At 37.1% G+C, this 20,813-nt stretch overlaps 1 protein-coding gene across 2 annotated transcripts in view; it reads left to right on the forward strand.

Moving 5' to 3' along the window:
- The window catches only part of TOPAZ1 (testis and ovary specific TOPAZ 1), a 44,548-nt gene extending 25,869 nt beyond the window's left edge, over positions 1–18,679 (forward strand). For both annotated transcript variants that reach the window (XM_050324633.1, XM_050324718.1), the window contains exons 9-20: positions 250–313; positions 1,448–1,599; positions 1,818–1,910; positions 2,194–2,309; positions 3,722–3,791; positions 4,798–4,972; positions 6,405–6,505; positions 10,501–10,666; positions 11,482–11,646; positions 12,691–12,894; positions 13,955–14,138; positions 15,410–18,679. In XM_050324633.1, the coding sequence (XP_050180590.1) occupies positions 250–313; positions 1,448–1,599; positions 1,818–1,910; positions 2,194–2,309; positions 3,722–3,791; positions 4,798–4,972; positions 6,405–6,505; positions 10,501–10,666; positions 11,482–11,646; positions 12,691–12,894; positions 13,955–14,138; positions 15,410–15,626 (1,707 nt within the window). In that variant the 3' untranslated portion in view covers positions 15,627–18,679. The remainder of the gene's footprint in view (positions 1–249; positions 314–1,447; positions 1,600–1,817; positions 1,911–2,193; positions 2,310–3,721; positions 3,792–4,797; positions 4,973–6,404; positions 6,506–10,500; positions 10,667–11,481; positions 11,647–12,690; positions 12,895–13,954; positions 14,139–15,409) is intronic.
- The last annotated feature ends 2,134 nt before the right edge of the window (positions 18,680–20,813 follow it).

Genomic DNA, 20,813 nt, shown 5'->3' on the forward strand with positions numbered 1-20,813 from the left:
CATCATATCTGGATGAATTTTTGACTTCTTAGTTGGTATGTTCCATGTAATTTTTCTTATCACTTTACCTTTTTTACTATTTGTTTACAGTCTGCCACATTAATACTAATCTTGAAGTAACTGCATTTTCACTGGATAGGTCGTTTCATAATCAAAGTCGTGTTTGTGGGTAGTTCTTTTGTTTGGCATAAACTGAGGTAACATTTCACTATAGTTTTTTTTGCTTGTTTGTTTTTTTTGTGTTCCTAGATTTGCATGGCAATTCTTAGGACATACGTTAATATCAATGAACCAGGCCTCCTAAAACGTGCAGGTAGGGTAGAGTAAGTAGCTGTTGATGTATCTTTGATACTTAGCTTATTTAAAGCAAATAAAATAGGTTGTCGAGAGAGAAATGGTTACCACTTCAACAGTGAATAAGAAGTTTCTATTTCAAATGATTATGTTCAATCCCTGCATTTTCATGTTTAAATTTCCCGGTGAGGCTAGGAATTTAAATATACAGTTATCTCAGGAGGTTGTTAGAAACTCACTTCCACAGAAAACGAACTTAGCCTGACTGTAACTAGATTTGAGAGTAGAAATGCATAACTGGGGCAGGAGGGAGGTTTAACAGAACCCAGATTTTGTTAAGGTGCTTTTGAAGACCCCAGCCAAACATCACAAACCCAAAAACTTTAGAATGAAGCTCTTGAAATGAAGTGTTGCTACTGCACCCAAACAGCTTTAGTTTAGTCCTTACACGTTACCATATATGCAAGCAGTTATGATTAACCCATTTTAAGGACTGCAGTTGATGCAGATCCATCAGAGGTTTTGAGGCTTTGTTTTGGTTTGGAATTTGTTCACTCCAGACAGTGAATCCTTTTCTACCTGTTTTGAGCAGGTTTGAGAGTTTTTGAGAGCTTCTCAAGAGTGTAGCAGAATGTGAACAGAGGACTCAGCAGCACCCTGTGCTGTATTGTTCCCACATTAAAATATTGGGTGTTTTAATGTGGGTAACACTATACCAGCCAAACGTGTCTATCAAGCAAAGCTAGCTGTGCAACAGATTGTAAAACCATCCACCATAACACTGCACTTCACTTTCTAGAGCTTCATGTCTGGAAAGGCCTGACTGCCTTTGACGCACATACTAAATCTGACCTGGCTTTGTGCATTTTTCTTGTGCTGCACCAAATCAGCTAAGCTTTCTTGAAATCTACAGGGCTTACAGTGATCAATCAGTTCAATGATATGAGGTATTTCAGAATAGTCAGTCTGGGTTTAGTCAAGTTAACACTGTATTCAAACTGGATCCTTTCACACATTTTTCTCCATATCCTTGTCCCATAATATCTTGGATAATTAAGGGGTGTTACACTGTATTTAAAATGTAAGGAAATAACTTACTTAAATAGTTAACATCAGTTACCCCAAAGTGAAATTAATTTAATTGCTTTTTCAGTTCAAATATTTGTGCGGTATTACAGAGAAGTTTTTCCTGGTGTGGATTTTGCTTCTCAAGTGTTGAATGATCTTCTTGTTTCTCTGCTCAAGAACTGTTTGTTGCAGGAAGTATTTTGGATATTGAATGTAACAGTAGAAATCAAGACACTGGTAGGTGTTTTTGGAATATTTTTAAATCTTTGTTCCATAATTTCTCCAAACTCCAAGTTTGAGTATTATGCCAGTTGTATTAATAAGTTTGGTTTTACTCTGGTACTCAAATCTTGGGTGAGAGGAGCAGTTCAAAAGTTCCCATTATAAAATCTCTAAGCTTTGTTACTGACCAGCAAAACTGATGGTGCTTTTTTCTTTTTTTTTTTCTAAATTAGCCAGCTAAAGAGGTTCTTCTGAAAGTTTTTGAGCAAGTGGCTTCTTTGAATTTAACAGATGCTGTGCCTACATTAATCCGTACCTTTTGTAAGGTATGAGTTTGTACTACTGCTGCTTGTTGGAATTTCTGAAATACTTTCCCTGTTTTAAAACTCAAATATATTACTTTAAAAAAAAAGTACTGAAATAGTATTAGAACTGTTATTGTGAGTAGCTGAATTTGTTGTACTAGTTTTCATTTAATCCATTCTTTTTTGACTAAGATTCACTGTGACGTGTTTTTCCCCATGTTGTTTGCCACTGACATCTGAAAATGCATAAAATGATAACAAGTTTTTTGTATGCTTACTTTTCATACTCTTTTTGATATTACAGCTTATTGATGCTGGTATGTTCCTTGAGTTAGACCATTTTGACTATATTATTAAGTTACTTCACCAATTGCAAGTTTCCAGTTGGGAAATAAGTGTTGTTTTGAACATAAAATCCAGGTATGTCTTTAAGGAACTGATTTTCTCATTATCTCTGTCTAGTTCCTTCTTCAGATTCTATTTTTATAAATCTATGTAAAGTCTTTAAAAAATGTCTTGAATTAAAATCCTGTCGTATCATGCCTAATTGTATTTAAAGTGGTGTCAATCTACTATGCTTCAAAGATCGAGGATTGTTAAGTCAAAACTTAGATTCTGACCTCATTTATTAGTTTTTTCCTATCAGCCATCATTGTACAATCTGATCCCTGCTGTGCTGCAGGTTTATATAACTAGTCAAATTTGAAACGTCGTGGCTTAATATATATCATTTATGCCCATGTAAGCAAACAGAACTTCTGCAAAAAAATAACCCTTCTAGACAATACGAGGATTAGTTACAATCTGAAGTAGTTTCTAGTTTCCTTATGGTGTGACTAGATAAACACTTGTGCCAACACTGCTAGGGAGGAGGATCATATTTAAGCACTGCTGGATTATGCTGGGCAAAATGTCAAATCTGTTCCAAAGCTGTTGATACCTCCCCATCGCTTGAACAAGATTGTGATCTTTTTTCTTTTTTGTATCATCTGCATCATACACACACACACGCAAGTTGAGAAACTAAATTTGTGATTCAGAAACATACCTTTGATTCTTAGAGGAAACCAAGTACGCAGCATCTACTATCTGAAAACAAGCCACCAGTGTTCCACCTGAAAGAACTGTAGAAATTATTTGCTGCTTTTGCATACTTTTCCCATAGAGTACTTTCAACCACGGATCTCTGCGTTTTACCACAAATGCTGGAGATCACTTTAATCACTTTTTGTATCGGGAATATGATCCACAAAGTAATGACTTCTTCCAGGTTGCCTCAGTATGTATGTGAGTTCAGCTGAAGGTGAGAAATGATCTGTGTCTATGAAGCCTGAGCACCTGTGCTGCTTCAGTTACATGTGTTAGCACCTTCCTGTGTAGGTTATGCATCTCTGTGTGGTAGCATCACACTGAGTAGGTGTAGGCGTTGTTTCAGTGGTGGCATCAGAATAAAGTGTTGTGCTCCTAGGTATTTGAAGGTGACTTGCACTTGTATGTATTTCTGACATAAAATGACAATACAGTTCTGTGTTTACTTACTGGATTTGCAAGTCTTATGTGTACCTTTTCGGTTACATTTCAACTGAGACAAGGGAGTATATTCTGTGAAACTAGCTCTGCTCAATTATTTGTTTAATACTTTTACTGACTTCCCTTGGCAAGACTGTGAGTGTTTTCAGGGTGCAGTTTGCGTGATGTGAAGTAAACAGAATCAAAAATCAGATCAGTTTATTGTTCATATATCATCTTTTGTTGTTTACCTTCTACTAGTGCATAGTTTAGTTCAATAGGGTGTGTTAAAATTAAGTATTAATTTTTTTTTCATATGAAAGATTTAAGGAAAGACACAATTTTGAAAAGAACTGGCTTTTTGATTTCAACTTGGCAGCGGATGAAATTCAGGTACAGTATGTGCATTCTTCAAACCTTTTGGAATACTTAAACTATGCCTTCTTTTAAGTGTATGAGAAATAACAATTTCTACACCTTTCTAAATTAGTGGGCTTTATTATTGAGTATATTGAACTTGTGATCAAATGCTTTTATGCAAAGCCATGATGGGAGGGCTTAACATGCAAGGGAAAACTGACTTTTCTGTGATGTTAATGTTTTAATTCACATAGTTGTAGTTTCTATCTTGGGTTTGCATCTAATTCAAAGATTTTATAACTTTAAGCAATTATTTCCTGTGCCTTACATTTGTTGTGCTTGTAGTTGGTAGTGGTACATCATTCCTCACAAAAAATTTGTTTATATTGTTTAGCAGATACAATTCACATCTAGTATAAAAACACACAATTGTAAAAGGCTGCAATTGACAACACTAAGCAGGAATTTTAAATAATAAGAAAATAATATAAACATTCTTTAGTTGGACACTTGTGTGTTTCATATTCAAGGTCAGATTACTTATTATTATGCTCAGTTATAGTTTACATATTATCACACATAATGCTCGGATCCAGACACTGAAATATGAGGAGGGAAGAACCTTCTTTTACTCCTGTAACACCAAAGTTACTAAGTGATCTGGCAAGCAAACAGCTAACTCATATAGAAAATAACCATAAATCTGGTATGCATCATGTCAAAAAAAAAAAGGATATTAAATACTGGATGAGTGCTAGTTCTTAAATAGGATGCATAAATTATGAACTTCCCCAGTTGGGGTCATGACATGAAAAAAGAAATTATATTTCTTGAGGGACAGAAGTAATTAGCAGTCCATGCAAGTTAGGCAACATGTAGCTGTGCCATATAAACATGAAGGTTTGGGCAGTAGCATTTCACCTCTGTCTTTTTTTCTGCTTTAAGTCTATCCCAGGTGTATGTCTCAAATTTCAATATATTTTCTCTTTGGTGTTCTGGAAGCAGGTTTGCTTATCTTTATCCCTTGCCCTCTTCACAGCATTGCATGGAAAAAAGGGATTGGAGCAAGCTGGGAACTTTGTATCTTAATGCAAGAACTGGATGTGAATGTTTTGAGGATTTTCAGAAATTATTTTTATCAATTGCTGAAATACTAACCAAAGATTCTGAGTCAGGCAGACCAGAAGTTCCTTTCTGTGATTTTGCTGATGCAGGTAAAATTAAGATACAAGAAATGGTTTTTGTTCATCCTTATTCTTTGTAGAGTTTTAAAAGAGATAAAAAATTGTTTTGTATAGTTTTATGATTATTAGTTAATTTTATGTTACAATGTTCAGAATTTCTTGAGTTGCAAATGCAATCAGCTGTAATGTTCAATAGAAACCATTTTCTACTAGAACTAAAATCCATAGTGCTTACACCTAAAGTCCAAAGAAAATTCTGAAGGAGGAACACTTGAGCTTTGTGGAATCAAGAAGAGAACTCAGAATTTGTAGTCTTTTAGTAAGAATGGCCTATACTCAGGACAAAGGCAAATGTATTAAAGTATTGTCGTGAATAAACTTTAGAGTTGTGTGTATATATATATATATATATAGTCGTGTATTTTAAAACACATGGAAAAGGTTACATCATATACATAATTTATACCTTCTTTTTTCCTTGGTAATTTGGATTTTTAGAATTATTCTCTAAAGAACCAAGAGCTTCTCCAAGTGCTGGGTCTGCAAAACACCTTCTAATTGCTCCTTTCCTCCCTGTGCCCCTTCATTTGCATATCTGTATCATTCTTCCTGATAAGCTCACAAATTACAGAGGCTCAGTGAAGTGTCACTGGGATATTTAAGCATTTTATAAGGGATGACCCAGATATTTTTCATCCTGTATTAACTACTAAAACATGATGAATACTTATTTCAGATATGTGACATGACCTTTCTGACCACAGGCTTTTATACTACTAAACAGCTATCACATCTTCCAGTTGTGACACAGAGAGAATATTCTGGCAGAGCTTGGAACTTAGTCTGCCTTCCCTAGAGCAGTGGTCTCAAAACTGACAGGCATCTCTGTCAGTAAAAGATTTTGAACACTCACCCCCAATTTTTTAATTTATAAATTATATACATGTACTACTGTGCTGGTATATTAAATGCGTTAGAAAGCATACACAAAAATAGAAATTGCAAATACAAGATAAATATTAAATAAACACTACATTTTAAAATATTTGTTTTTATTTTCTAATGGTACAAAAAATATTCCCACAGCTGAATGAGTTCAGACCAGAGAGGTTGTACAATATGTTTGGAAAAACTTGTAAATTACTCAGTTCTACAATTACCAAAATTTCTTCATGTTGGCAGAAAATGTAAAGCCTCCTTTACAAATAATAATGTTGCTAAATTATGCCATTATATGTCCAAGCATTTTATAGATTACTTAAACTACTATGAAATACTGTCTGAATAAACTATAGTTACTTACCCTACTTCCAGTGTTAAGAAGTTACTGCTTTTAATGGCAAGTATTTCAGAACACAGATTTGATATTTTCACAATGACTGTGTTTTTCAAGTGTTTAATTACTTTTAAACTGCATATACATGTAAAATAAAAAAAAATATTCTTTTTGGTTTTTTTCCAGTAATGAAAAATTCACAACCTAATGAAGCAGACAGACTTTTCATTGGGAGGACTGGAATAAGTGTAATGTATTCTTATCACAAAGCACTGCAGTGGACAAAGGTATACTTGGACTATAGGAACCTGACTTGAAGAAAAAAAGTAGTAATTTCATTTCTAGATGTTAAACTGTGTTTCTCTAGTTGAATGACTCCACCTGCCTCCTCACCATCTTGGTACTTATTAATTATCCAGCTGGATCAAAGCGTTTCACTGTGCCTTTCTGAGCAGTGAGCTTCTGTGGAGCCCATCATAACTTTGTCTTGCAACTTAGGAATTTGATTGTTCAGGTTCAGCTTGTGATTTTTTCTGAGCTGAGGTTGAATCTGAATTAGGAGAGCAGTCTTCCTGATGTTCTAGGGTGAGGTGCTGTTGGGATTGTTTCCCAGAAATGTCTGTTTCTTCTGTCTGGCAATAATGCTGCATTTTGAGACCTCTCAACTCAGGTGATACTTAGAGAAGTTTTGGCAGTTTCCTGCACTGGTGCTTCTGCATCTGACCTCAGATAGAATCGATAAGGCCAGAAAGACAGAAAAGCAGCATAGCAAGGCTGCTGCTGCTCTTGTTGAACTGCTTGTTCCTCAGAATGCCACTGGAAGTGCTTTTCTTTGGTAGAATCTAAGTTTCTGAGTTCTGCAAATCTTGCAAAACTTGGACATCACAAAGAAATACCCTTTACAATGCTTTCTTTGCTATCAGATATTATAAAGGGCCAGGGCTAAGAGACCAGGCTTTTAACTGGCTGTTTTACACTCCTTAGGCCTCATACAGTTATTGGTCATAATTTCACTGTAGCAAGATCTGCTTCAATGTTAAATTCATCTTTTTCTTCCTGGAAGGAAGCAGTGTATACCAGACTGCATCTCTTATACAATGTAACATGACAAGTGACAGCATAAGAAATATTATAAACGACCAGTGATTTTGGAATGTATTTTGTTCGGTGATCAAATTCTGAACTTGGGCCTGATCCTTTCAGCTAATAATTATGCTGTACTAATTATTATTATGTACTGGGATGTTCCTCATCCCATACAAGATGATTTCTAGCATGAATTATTATGAACAAAAGGAAATGCTCTCGTTGTCTTCCTCCTTTTGTCTCTTGAAGTTTTGTTTGGTTTTTTTTTGTGAATTACCATCAAGGAACCCATTTTGGTTCCTTGGAATTAAATGGTCTTTTGTGTTATTGGTCAAGCCAAGTCACAGGAGATATTTGATAGAGGTGCTTAGTCTAAAAGCAGTACACCTGTTCTGATGAATCATTAATTTTGCAGCTTCAGCTTGTTGAGTTGAGTTTAGCAGGTCCCTGTCAAGCTACAGCAGTGTGCTGTACTTGGTACTGTTTAAGAGCAAGGGGAAGGAGAGAGGGTCTTTGCATTAGCACTTACGTAATACTGCACTAGAACTTTTTTAGGTATTTTTGTTCTACAAAACTTAGCAGTTAGAACAGTTAAGGTAGTCCTAACCATGGAAGAGATGATCTAAGATTTTTGGCATTGAGGAGTGATAGTACTCACATACCCATTGAAGAGTTCAGCTGGGCTTGAGTTCTGGCTATCTTCTTCAGTATAGAGTGTTTGTGTGCCTTCATACATTTTAGCTGTTTTCCAGATCCTTCTTAAGGGTGATCCTGATATGTGGATTGCATAACCCCTAATATTCCAAGGAGATTCATCTTCATGTCCTAATTTCAGAGGTGCAAGTTGTCAAAAGCATATGTAGTGTTTTTCTCGTACAGCATGAGTTACCAAAAGTAGATGCTTCTTTCAATACTATAATTTTTTTTCATGTCTAGAGCAAAAGATCATTATTTCTTTGAGAATATTGTGTTAGGTATCAAACCCACTTTTCAGCAGGCTGCTGACCAAAATCCTCAAATAGCCTTGTAGACAACCTGTGCTGACCATATGGGAATGTGAATGAGGCTCTGCTCTGAATGATTTTTATCAGAACTGGCAGGTCCCAAATTGATCTCTGCTTCAGGGATCTGTCATTTCTACCTCTCTCCAACCAGTTTCACTCCATTATAGATATATCAGAAAAATCTCTAATCCTGTGGTTAGGGGCTAGTATCTACTTGATACTGTGCCTTTTGTCCAAAACATGGTCTAGAAATTAAAATAGTGATGGATTTGCTCTTCTTGCTCTGCCTACATTAATTTTGGTTTTAGGGCATGCCCTATGCCATTTTATGAATATGCTGGACTGCCTGAAACTCTAGATATGCTTTTCAGATCACTTTTCTTTTGTGAACATCAAACCCCTTTTTTAATTGTGTAGCTTTTATGATTGATGGCTCTCTGGGGGAAATATGTATGCTCCTTGGTCCTGAAGAGAATATTCTTTGTAGGAGGTAAGGAAATTTCACAAAACAGATGTACTTTGAAAAAAACATGCAGATTTGAAACATGAATATGTCTTCCATGGAGGTAGCTCTTCAAGCAACACTAGACTGCTTTCTGGATATGTACTTGTAGAGAATCCTGTAATATTAATGTTCCTTTGGCAGTTTTTTAACCCACTTCTTATTTCATCTATTTCCTGTCTTGCAGGACTTTACTATCGTTTAGTGTTTTCCAGCCTTTTAATATTTCAGAGAATTGGTCAGAGGTTCTAGTCGAATTAAGGATCTCATTCCATAACTGGATTTTGAGTGCCCTTCCTTTATAGATCATTTCTCTGCTTATAGCTGCATGCTTTCCATCTTCCTATAAAGAAGATTTCTCAGTGGCCCCTCCTTTTGCCAGAAGGGTGGAATAGATTTAGTTCCTCCTAAATTTTATATTTTGTCTCTGGTTTGCACTTGGATTTTCAAGTTTCTATTTTGCTTTCATCTTAGTCTTTCTGCTATGTAAGTTTCCCCTTCAGCTGCATACATCTACAGTTGAATGGGTTCTTCACACTTTAAATTCTAACTACAGTGATACTTTTTAGTGTTTTTTATGAGTTATGCTGAAATAAACAATTGCAGATACCTGTAGAGCTTCAAAAGTCTCCAGTTTTGAGCACGTACCAGTCCACAGTATGTATGTACATATGCATAAAGCATTTTCAAATCATGAGCTTGTTAATAAGTGAGTTTCATTTTCTGTCAGCTTCTCTGTTGTCCTGCACTTCCCTTTCCCTCTGCCTCCATGACCCTTACTCTGCCACCACAATGCATGCTAACACAAAAACACAATATTTAATGAACTGCTTCCTCGTTGATGAACCCATTAAACAAGAGCTGAAACACGTCTAGTTTGGAGCTTGGTCCACGTTACTTGACAAGCAAGGTGCAGCCAGACAGGACAAGTACTGAATTCTGCCTGGCCTTGCCTTGCTGGCAACATTGTTTTGGTATTCCACCTTGACTTCATCATCATCTATTTTAGATTGGTCAGATCTTAATTATCTTTGAGACTGCTACCTTTCTTCCAGTTTTGTCTGAAAAGGACAACCAAAAAGTTAAGATGAAGCTTCTGTAGGAAACTAGTCTGAATATCAGCCTGGAATCTTGGCAGTCAACTAAGTTGCTGGTTGTTACACTGTTGGCCAGATAGGCCCAACTTTTTCCAGTTTATTGTCCTGCTGCATACAACTATCAGTGTTTGCTTTGGCTTATGCTGGAGTACCGATTTCAGTTTAACAATTACAGCTCTACTGCAAAAAGAAAACTCTCTGTATGATCTTTTTAGAATTTTGCAGTGTGTGTAGTGCTGAATGGAATCAAAAGTAAAAAAATTAACTAAGCAAGTACGAATTAATTACAAAGTATATTAAAAATACTGTATAGGGACATTATATAATAGAAATAATATTATGGGGAATAGTGTGCTGGGAACTCTTCAACGAGGGGTTGGTTGAGGTTTTTTGCCTGCATAATAAAAAAAACCCCCTTCTTTAGATGTTTTGCTAGACTTCCCCCCGACTCAGTTTGGATAACTGAACTGATACCTATAAATCTATACTGCTAAATTAAATCTGCTGTATTGTGTGTAAATACACTCCTGGTTCACTGATGACACCACTGCTTTCTCTGACCTTCCCCCTTTCCCTTCTCCCTCTTACACTAGGGAAGGAAGGTTTTGGATAAACTGCATGAGCTACAGATACATTTTACACTTTTGAAAGGGCTTATAGGTGCAGGGAGGTCAGCATCAAGATGTCAGATTGTTAATAAAGCTGCAGAAATCTTTCTTAATTGTGGAAGTTTGGATGGAGCAACAAGGGTACTGAGAGGTAAGCTTTTGACTTAAATTTGAACTGTTCCCTTCTATGACAAATTTCGGATAAAAGATACAAGCTGGTCTGTGTTACTAAATAAAGTTAATAATTCTGGGACAACAAAAGCAAATGTGATCCGCCTTACTGGTTAGTAGTATTCTTGATATGTATAAGAAATAATATAATACATAATATTTTTCAGAGAAGTTTTCACAGTAGTCTGGTATCAACACCATTCTACTCAAAAGTCTGCTCTAATGAGGGCGGAGTGCAGCTTGGAAAATGACCCTGCCCCACGGAGACTTCTTTGAGCCAGGGGACATTCAGTGTCAAAAAATTTCAGGCTTGGGTCAATGCAGTGTTTCTTTATGCCTGTCAGTATCCCCATTTAATATAATTGCTTTAGAATAGCACCATATTTCTGCAGTTAAATGGCATATTGTTTTGGGCTTTTTGGAATTCTGATCTGCTGAAAGGAGAAGCAACTCAGAAATATAAAGAATAGAACGTGTTCTATAAATAATAGGATCTGAAATTTGCTACTCAGTTTTAAAGATGTACATAGATATTTACATATTTATATATGCCACTGACAGTCCATTTTACTTCTGTGATATTTAACAATATTTTACAATATAAAGGTTCAGAGAATCCATCAGAGGAGCATTTGTCATAAGGAATGAATTATTAATAACTAGAAGTGCTTTTTCTGTGTGCAGATCTGAAATTTGTGTAATGCTGCAGTTTACAGTACATTCTTAATGGCCAAAAATCTCAGCACCCAGCAGTCTCAGTTCATAGAAATAACACTGCACTGTTGTTTGCCACAGAGTCAGAGTGGACCACAAATGCACCGTTGTGGCCTTGTGATAAAATGGACATCGTCAATCGACACAATCTGTTACATACCCTAGTGCACAAATTCTTGAGTAAGAGTTTGTACAGGCAGGCATTTGAAGTTCTGCGGAACTTCCCAGGTTTGCAAAAACATTCTGGTAAGTAAAGAAAAAGGTACTATGTTAAGACTTAAAAATGTAACAGGTGCTTCTGTGCTGTTCTTTCTCTGTTTTCCAGCTAAAATTTGTTGAAGAAGTAAGATGGTTTTAGACAAGCCTCGTTTTTTTTCCAGAGTGTTGTGTCAGTTTAAATTCGTATTGTACTCTGCAGCTCTTGCCATGCACGCACACTCTCACAAATACACACAGTGTCTGTACACCTGTCCTTTTTTTCCAATTGACTCAATTACACAGGGCAACAGGAAAGACACATTAAATTTTTAAGGATCATACAGAGTCTATACAATGACATCTAATAGGGATATAATTGGCATGATTAATTTTATCTTAATTTCAAATTAATGCCTTAGTAAATTTTTTCTATAACTGAGCCAGCTAACCTAGACATCTTTTACATACCGTGCTAAGAGCTAAGTACTCTTTTGGACTCAGTTTATCTGGCAAATTTTGGACATGTACTTCAAAATGAGATGTGTAGTTACTTAAACTCCACTGAGGAAACCTCAGCTGATTCCTCTGTGTAGGTCTCAGTCTATTGCCAGTATGTGCTTTTAGGAATGTTAGGAGAGGTTGGTTGGAAGACCATCTACTTAGAGAATGCTGAAAGGATCTAGTTCTTTGAGGCATGAGGTGGATACAAGGCTGCTCAGTCCTGCCAGGAAAGGGACAGTTCAGAGTAGAAGCAGAACTAGAAGCACTTAGGTGATTTTTATTGGTAGAAATTTTAAGCCTGAGAGATCAGGTGAAAATTGTATTTATAGGCTTGAGCAAGTGAATGAATTCTTACCTGATCCAATTGGTCTTGACACCAAATTATGACTTGGACCTCAACACTTCTATTTCACAATGTGAATGAACTAGTGTATGAAAAGACTTCCGATGAATAAAGCATTCATGTTATCCCAACCTTGTTCCATTTTGCTGATAGAAGCAAGACTCCTCATTTAGATACTCATTGGGAAGTGATTCTTCAATTAGATTTGCATTTGACTTTAGTAGTTAATATTCTTCATTTCATTTCAGATACTGTAGATGTTTCTCAGTACAGCTGCCTTTTTAACAAGCTGATAAATGCCTGTTTTGAGAACAAGAGCCTTGGGGTGTCATCTTCTGCAGTAGACTTCATGCTTTCAAAAAAAATTGCTATTGATTTTATTTTACTTAGAAGATTAATCACAGCTTTGGGAAGGAGTTCCTTGTGGTCAAAAGCTAGGACATATTACAAAAGTAAGTGGCTTCTTAAACAATGTTGTCCCCTTACAGTCTTTGTATAACATGCTCATAACATCTCAGTATGTTGGGGAGAAACAGGTAAGAAGAAAACCAGTACTTTCTGTGTCACTACCAGGAATTTATTTGCAACCAGAATATTTATTAGGAAAGAGCTGAAAGAAAGAATCATCGCATACTACCTGGCACGAAATAAATGTAATTCTGATAAAATTAATTTTTTATATTCAGTTTCAGATTTTCAGATATGCAAACCCTTGAAGTGATTGAAAATTGCATCATCTTCACTTTTTCTCCTAGGCAAATTATACTTCCTTACACATCTGTTTAGAGCTGTGGTGCTAAAATTATTAATATGTAAGATTTGAGAAGTCTGGCTAAGAAAGTTATCCTAACTATAAGAAAATTCCTTTCAACTAAAAGCTAGTAGTCAGTAATTGTTTTCAACTCCCCATTTCTGAGCTAAGATAATACTGTGTATGTGCCACTCTGCTGGGGTCCACCAAGAGTTGTCTCTCCACATTGTGCATTATTTACTGTTTGATTCTGTCTTAGAATTGTGGTGGTTAGCAGTCTACTTTGAGTCCATCCCTCTTGTTCTTTTTTAACGTTGAAATTATGTGTTTTCCTCATCTCTTTTTTTCCCCTAAAATGCTGTGTATATATAGGTTGGATTGCTAGGATCACTTGACAGAAGTTAGAGGAACAAAGCAGGAGATGCTGTTCAGATGTTCTCTCACTTTGATCATGATTAACAGAGCTGTCTGACCTGCCCTAAGTTGTACTTGTGGTATTACACACTTTGTATCTCCAGAATTCTATCAGAGCTTTTTAGTCACAGCTGATAATACTCATAGAAAAAAATAAGATTTTACAACAGTGAATATTATGTGTGAATATTGTTTGCTAAGTTCTCAAATCAGGCCACTTCATCAGTGAAATAGTAAAATCTGTTAAGGGTTTGGGTTTTTTCCACATTTAGTCCTACACAGAAGATAATGGATCTATGCTCAGTACTGGTGGTCCTAATTCCTCATGTTTCTGCATTTATTCTCAGATGCTTTATCATTGGGTTGCTACCCACAGCTGCAGGGAAATTCATGCCACAAACTTTTGAAGATTCCATCTTACCTGTCTGAAGTTGAGATGCTGTTGGCCATTGAAATATTTCTTGTTTCAAATGCCAGTTATATTCAAAGTCCAATGACTACTAGTCAGACTCTTCAAATAATACTGAAAAGGTTTGTTGTCATATATGTACTATTTTGATTGTTCATGTGATGAGGTAGTTAGCCAGAGATCCTATTTTCCACTGTCTGGGAAAGAGGGTGCTTGCTTTTAAACTTGCTTTTAATCTTTGTTTCTGAACTGGCTTTTTTTAATCATTATTATTTCTACACATGTGTAGCAGAAAAGTAGTTGTTCCAGAGTGATATTGGCTTGTGTTTCCCAGCTGAATGTGTCTACTGCACTAAGAATGTACTGTATTTTCAAAAATGGGATGACTTGATACCTTGCTATATAGGTTGTTGTGTTGTGGTTAAGCACTGGAGTAGAAGGGCACAGTCAAAATGTTAATTCTTTCAAAAAACAACTCTTAACATTTCTTGGCTATTTTTTGGAAAGTCCATGAAGCCATTTTATTTAATTTTCTTTATGAGGGATAGCTCAATATTAAATTTATTAGTGTTTTCTTTTTCCCCTTTCTGTGAGTCTTAATACCTACAGATTAAAAATGTGCTTTGTGGCTTTTTTCCTTTTGTCTGTAAACCACCAACGTTGTCACTAGGTTATACCTGTAGTTTTGCTTTTCAAGACTCGCTTTTCTCTGAGATTGACTGGCTCAGCATCAAAATGTGAAACTGCATAGAAAAGCTACATTTGTTAAGAACTATGACTACATGCATCTCCAAAACTTTAGTACTTTAGCTTCCTTCCTCTCTGTCCCCCCAAGGAATATAGCTCTTAATTTTGTTCCTTTGATAAATGAGTTTTTTACCTCTGTTTTCATATGTACGCTGTTGTACCTCTGCTTGTTTTCTTAAAGAGTAAGTTCTGCTCTTGTAAAAAATATAGGCATGTCACATAGGCAGAGCCTTGTTCCAAAAGCTATTACATGCCAAAAATCATTAAACCTTTTGGATTCAAGCATATATGTGAATTCTTGCTATGTCCAGTTCATTAAATGGTTTGCATTCCTTTACTGAATTTTCCAGCCCAGAGACAAACATTTTTTCATGAAATGTGAATATTGCAGAGCTACTTTGCACTGATATTAAAGCCTATTACATTTCATTGCTGTAAAATATGTTAAAAATACGCTTTTTCTAACTTTTTAATTCTTCAGAATAATAATCTAAAATCTGTCTAGAAATTAACGTAATGTATTATCAGTGAAGTGAATACATGGATTTATTTTAATATTTCTGTAATCTTGCTGCCAGTACTGAGTGTCAGGCAAGCAACACAAGGTATGGTACCTAATTTAGTGTTTGTGAAAATTCTCTTACAGGTGTGAAGATCAGACAGTTCAGAATAACAGTGCCTATCAAGTGGCAGTGGAGAGACTGATTCTAGCAGCTCGTTTATCTGATCCAAAGCTTTTTCTTAAGCATTTGACAATGAATGTTAATATGGAAGAAGTTTACAGCCTGGAGCTTTCATCTGCTCTAAAATGGCTTCAGGAGAATATGAAATGGGCTGAGGAGGTCTGGCTCAGTAGTCATTAAATAGTTAAGACTTTTGGGTTTTAATGGTTTAAGAAATGATTCTTTAACACAGAGTAATAAAGGCAGTTTCCACTGTATTCAGACTGTGCCTTATAGATTAACAGCAATGTTTCAAACTCAAGTTGTGTGTTTAAATGCTTATATTGATGATAATGTGGATAGTAGCACAAAAAGAGTAATTTTTTTCCCTGGGTATGTAAATGTCACACTGACTTACATAGATGTTCTGTAATGGCATCATTAGATATTGAGGAAGCTGCAGCCTCAGAATCTACATTCTCCTTTTTTACAGAGAATCTAGTACTAACTTGTTTCTTCCAGCAGGTGATAGTGTAAGTGTAGTATGAGTATAGATAAGTGCACTGATCGAGTGTATCTGCTGTTCTTGAGTGATGTATTTTTCACATTGCTTCACAGTCTGTAGAAGTAATACATGTTTTCTTTTGTCTTCTTCACAGTAACTTGTGAGAATGTTGACCCATCTGTGTGCACCTTAGATGTTAATTTCCTTACTCCAAGAGCCCAGTAAAAAGCACTGAGACTAAAATAACTTCAAAATCACTTGAGATATGCCTGACTTAGTATACCTTTCTTCACAGACACGTGTTGCTCACAGATAAAGAGTTAGTTGTATGTTGATAATAGCTTGTGTGTAGCTTCACATTTGTATATATGGGTACTTCCACTGAAAACTTACTTTCTCCCTTGGTTATGCTGTTAGAGGGAGGTGGGTTCGCCCATTTTTTAGTTTCTGCCAACTGCACGATGAGATGGAGGCTTCTAGCAACCTTGTGCCACCATTCTTGGTTCTTAGGGATTTCTTCTTTTTCCTACCTGCAAATTCTGAATCAGTTTTGGAGCATGAATTGCTCAAGTCACACTTCATCTGCTGATCTGCAGCCTGAGTAAGAAGAGACACACATTTCATATCAGAAAAACTCTTGTGACAAATCAGTGGGACCTCTGTCAAAGCTGATAGTTGCCTGAGCTCCCCACTTTGTGTAGTGTTAGTACTAGCCTTCACAAACATGCCAGTAGTACAGCTCTTTTGGTCCTGCTCTCCATCCCTTTCAGAGCTTTTTGTTCTGAATAGTTATGCTCTTTTGGGTATAGAAATTCACGTGTTTTTAAGGCTGTTCTATCATAAGGAAGATCAAGATGGTGGCATAAGACCTCAGTGTTGGAAAAATCTTTCCCACCTTTGGGGCAGCATAAGTCTCTTCCCAATTCCAGGAGCTTTATTGCAGGTGTCCTTTGTGCCTCTGAATTATGAAAGCCACCATGATCTTAGTACTGGATAGTTGTGGAGGGTTTTGAAAGAGCGTCGGTGGTTCTCTTTGGGGGAGGTTGCCACTAATCTTAAGGTTCGTGCCGTTAATCTGATGTCATGAATCTGATCATCAGTTCTTAGATTCCTCACCTTCTTCAGGGCCAGGTTCTGACCTGCTCATCTAGTCTGTCTGGCAGTTGCTACTGGAAGAGAGAGGATTGAATGCAACGACAGCCAAGATAACTACTTTCCTCCTGTACAGAAAAATTGCAAAGATAGAGGCTCTTGTGTTTTCATTCTTCTGTGAGGATCTCATCTGCCTTTCCTCTAAGAAATGGTGGATTCAGTAATAATAATCAGATGGCATTTTTTTCAAAGCCCCTTACCTCAAAATTTCTTGAAGTACATTTGGCACTAGTTCAAACAAACGGGGGGTTCCTCCCCTTGGTGTTCACCGAGATGGCTCTGCCATTTGTAAGAGCATCCACCTGGTTAAATCTGATCGCAGGTGCTTCCCAGGAGCTGAAAGACTGGGTAAGAAGTGATCAGGCCACTCCAGCATTAGTGACAAGAGCAATTTTGGAAGGTTTCAATGAACTAAAACTGGTAGTGAGAAACTAAGTAATTTTTGCTAATTACTTTTTGTAAGATCCTTTGTAGCTTAATTTCCCTTGGAATCAGAGGCTATCTGACCCTCAGTTAAATCCCACATTTCTGTAAGTGGTACCAGATGTGGCTAATACTGTGTTTGAGAAATGCAGAAGGACAAAATTCTCTTTGTAATCTGTATGGCTTCAAATCTTGGGATGTTCTAGAGACAGCAGAATTTTTTCCACTATAAAGCAACCTTGAATTTTCACTTAGATCATCCCCAGGGAAAAAAAATCCCAAACACATGAGAAATATAGATATGTGACAAATATATATACATGACAAATCAGTAGGCAATTAAAAAAACTTTGCTGTTAAGTCCTGTATTTCACATTTTTGTACTGTCTGGGTCTACATAAAATACAATACAATTCTGGTCATTTTGATGTGTATCAAAAGGCCAGAAAGGTTTTTTGAGTAACATTCTTGGTATTTTGGTAACAGAAATTCCATGTGCCAAACAAGACAAAACTCCAGTGTGGAATGGAAACAAGCCTGGAAAGATGGAAAAATGTTCTGAAGAGTATAAAGTTAAGTAAAATAGAGACAATGCAGTTTTGCAGAGCCAGCCACTCAATATATTGACAATATCCATATTTTTGCTTTTTCCCAGCTGTAAGTTAAGCTGAAAGAACATCTGTGTTTGACATTAAGCAACTAATTTGATTAAACTTTTCATACAGGAAATAAAATGTTGTGTACCTTTTTGCAGAGAGAGACAGAAAAATGTGCAAATAAAAACTTTCCTATGCTGTGCTTAGTAGCTTGGTGTAGACAACTCTGTGCTGCTTAGGAATGTTGTTAGATGCATGAGAAATTCCCTCTGTGAAAATCTTTTCTCAGTTTTCACTGATTACACGGTATACTCTTGGAAAGATTACTTTTGTTAGGTATGGACAGTTTCTTGTAACTAAAACAGAATAATGGGGTTTGAAAGACCACAGTTTTATTTCAAAGCATTGGTAGTTTTGAGAGTTTCTGAACCCACATGGGGGATAGAGGTGAAAAGCTGGAAATAGAAGCTTGATACTGTGTTTTATAAAGAGCAATTGCGGGGGGTCCCTTTGGAGAAGTTGTTAAGATGTTAATAAATGGTTTTTTATTCTTTATATAAAATATTCAAGATACCTGAGAGTCTGTATTGTCATTAAATTATTTAATTCTATTCAGATCCCTGTAATTAACATTCTTAGGTATGCGGGAGGATAGGGAAACAACAAAGTAGATGTGGACAGTTTAATATCTTGTAGCTACTACAGTAATCTGGAGTATGATACACTGCATGAGGAGGTTCAGAAAGTGTGAAATCAACCAGACTATTCAGTTTATAACCACGCCAGAGCACATAGTGTAGCAAATGCTCATGAATAAATTGGGCTGAAACTCCCAGCTGTGGAGATGGCCAGCTTCCAGTTTTAACTGTAGACTTGAGGCTACAGCCAGGGCTGTAGGCTGTGCTCAGTTTACTGAAGAATTAAAGTGAATGTTAGAGTTTCACTTGAGGAAAAGTAATAAAATATCCCCGGTATAGTAATAGATAATTACTAAAATCTTAATGCCATACTCCTCAGCTCTAGTAAAATACGACCACATTAAAAGCAATGACTGCTTCACATCTGTTGTCTTTTCACATTCTCCAGATGCATCTTTCATCATTGTGGGTTTAAGTTTTTTGGGAATTTTTTTTGCAAATCCCAGGTCTACATTTTTCAGTCTTAACTCTTTCTGCAGAACTTTTTCTAAAATTGCTAGAATGATGAGCAGTATCAAAAATTAATGCTGACATGATTGGTCTGAGTTCTGTACCATTGCCTGTGATGGGACTGTTTCTCCAAGAAACTGATGCTACTTTTTGACCTTCTGCAGATCCAGGACCAAAACAGAAACAAAGGAGCGAAGAGAAAACAGCTCCATTGCCATTTGTAGCAACTTAGAATTAAGCAACAAGAATGCTTAAAATTCTCCTCTGTTAGGGGACAAGCGGTCAAAATACAAACTTTTTCAGGCAGTAATTTTATCTGGTATAAAACTTTCAGTTTGGAAATCTGTGCTGCTCTTGCTGAACCAGTGGGATGTGTCCTGGGTACAGGTAGGGAATAACACAATCAGGTAGAGCCACAGCACTCCTCCCATCAGCCTAGTAAGTGCTGAGACTTAACTAAAAAGCAGGAATTAATTCCTGTGCTGGGGCAGGGGAAGAGGCCTCTCTTTGGGAATACGTACCCTAGGCACTGGAGTTGGTAGCTGGCAGGGCCCACTTGCTGATGCCCTCTCCCAATCTATTTTATTCCTCAGCAAATTAAAAGAAATCCCAGGTGAAATGAACAGCACACTTTTCTGTTGAGTCAATTAAATGTATTTTTTCCTCTACATAATTATGCAACCAATTTGCTTACATAACTGATTGGCTTCTGTTGGGAAGCAAAAAACATGCTGCATATTATGGAAATGAAGAAAATCCCCGAAGGGCTGTGAGAGTGTTAACTTGATTAAAAGCTTCACTGAACTACAGTTAGTTCCTAAACCTTGTCAGTCCTCCTTTTAACCTTTTCTGCCTAGAAATGCAATAGATTGCATGCAAATAACTCCAGTCCCTAGCAGTTAATATCCCTTTGTTTTCAAACTCTGTCAGCAACAGGCATTTTTGCTCTGAGGTTCCATGTCCCTGTATCAGCTGCACTTCGACAGCAACTATCTTAGAAGAAAAATAGATGTGTACATCGAGCATTACTAACATAAACATATAGACTTAAGCTGTGCCAGCGGAGGTTTAGGTCAGACATTAGGAAGAATTTCTTAACAGAAGGGGTGATTAGATATTGGGATGGGCTGCCCAGGGGAGGTGGTGGAGTCACCGTCCCTGGAGGTGTTCAGGGAAAGACTGGATGTGGCACTTCATGCCACATGGTAGGTCATAGGCTGGACTCGATGATCTCAGAGGTCTTTTACAACCTGATCCTGTGTAACTGCAGGAAAACCGCTGTTGCGATCCCATCGGGATTGCAGAGCTCACGGCTGGTTCTTCGCCCCCTTGGTGTTCTGTTTCTGCAGAACAAAGGCAACGCGAGGCGTGCGCGGGCATTTGGAGAAACCGCTCCCATCCCCTCTGCAGAACGGCAGACATTTCTTGTGCCGAGGGTTTCCCCTTCCATGTCCCTGACGAACTGCTGCGGGCACAGCCTCTCCGGCGCGGGGCGGCCCCCGCTGCCATGGGAACGGGCCGCTTCCCCCGGCGCGCCCGAGGGGCGGGGCCTGCGGGTGCGCTT

This window comes from Myiozetetes cayanensis, unplaced genomic scaffold, assembly GCF_022539395.1.
Source record: "Myiozetetes cayanensis isolate MyiCay16 unplaced genomic scaffold, myiCay2020 scf1, whole genome shotgun sequence".
In the NCBI taxonomy this organism is placed as follows: Eukaryota; Metazoa; Chordata; class Aves; order Passeriformes; family Tyrannidae; genus Myiozetetes; species Myiozetetes cayanensis.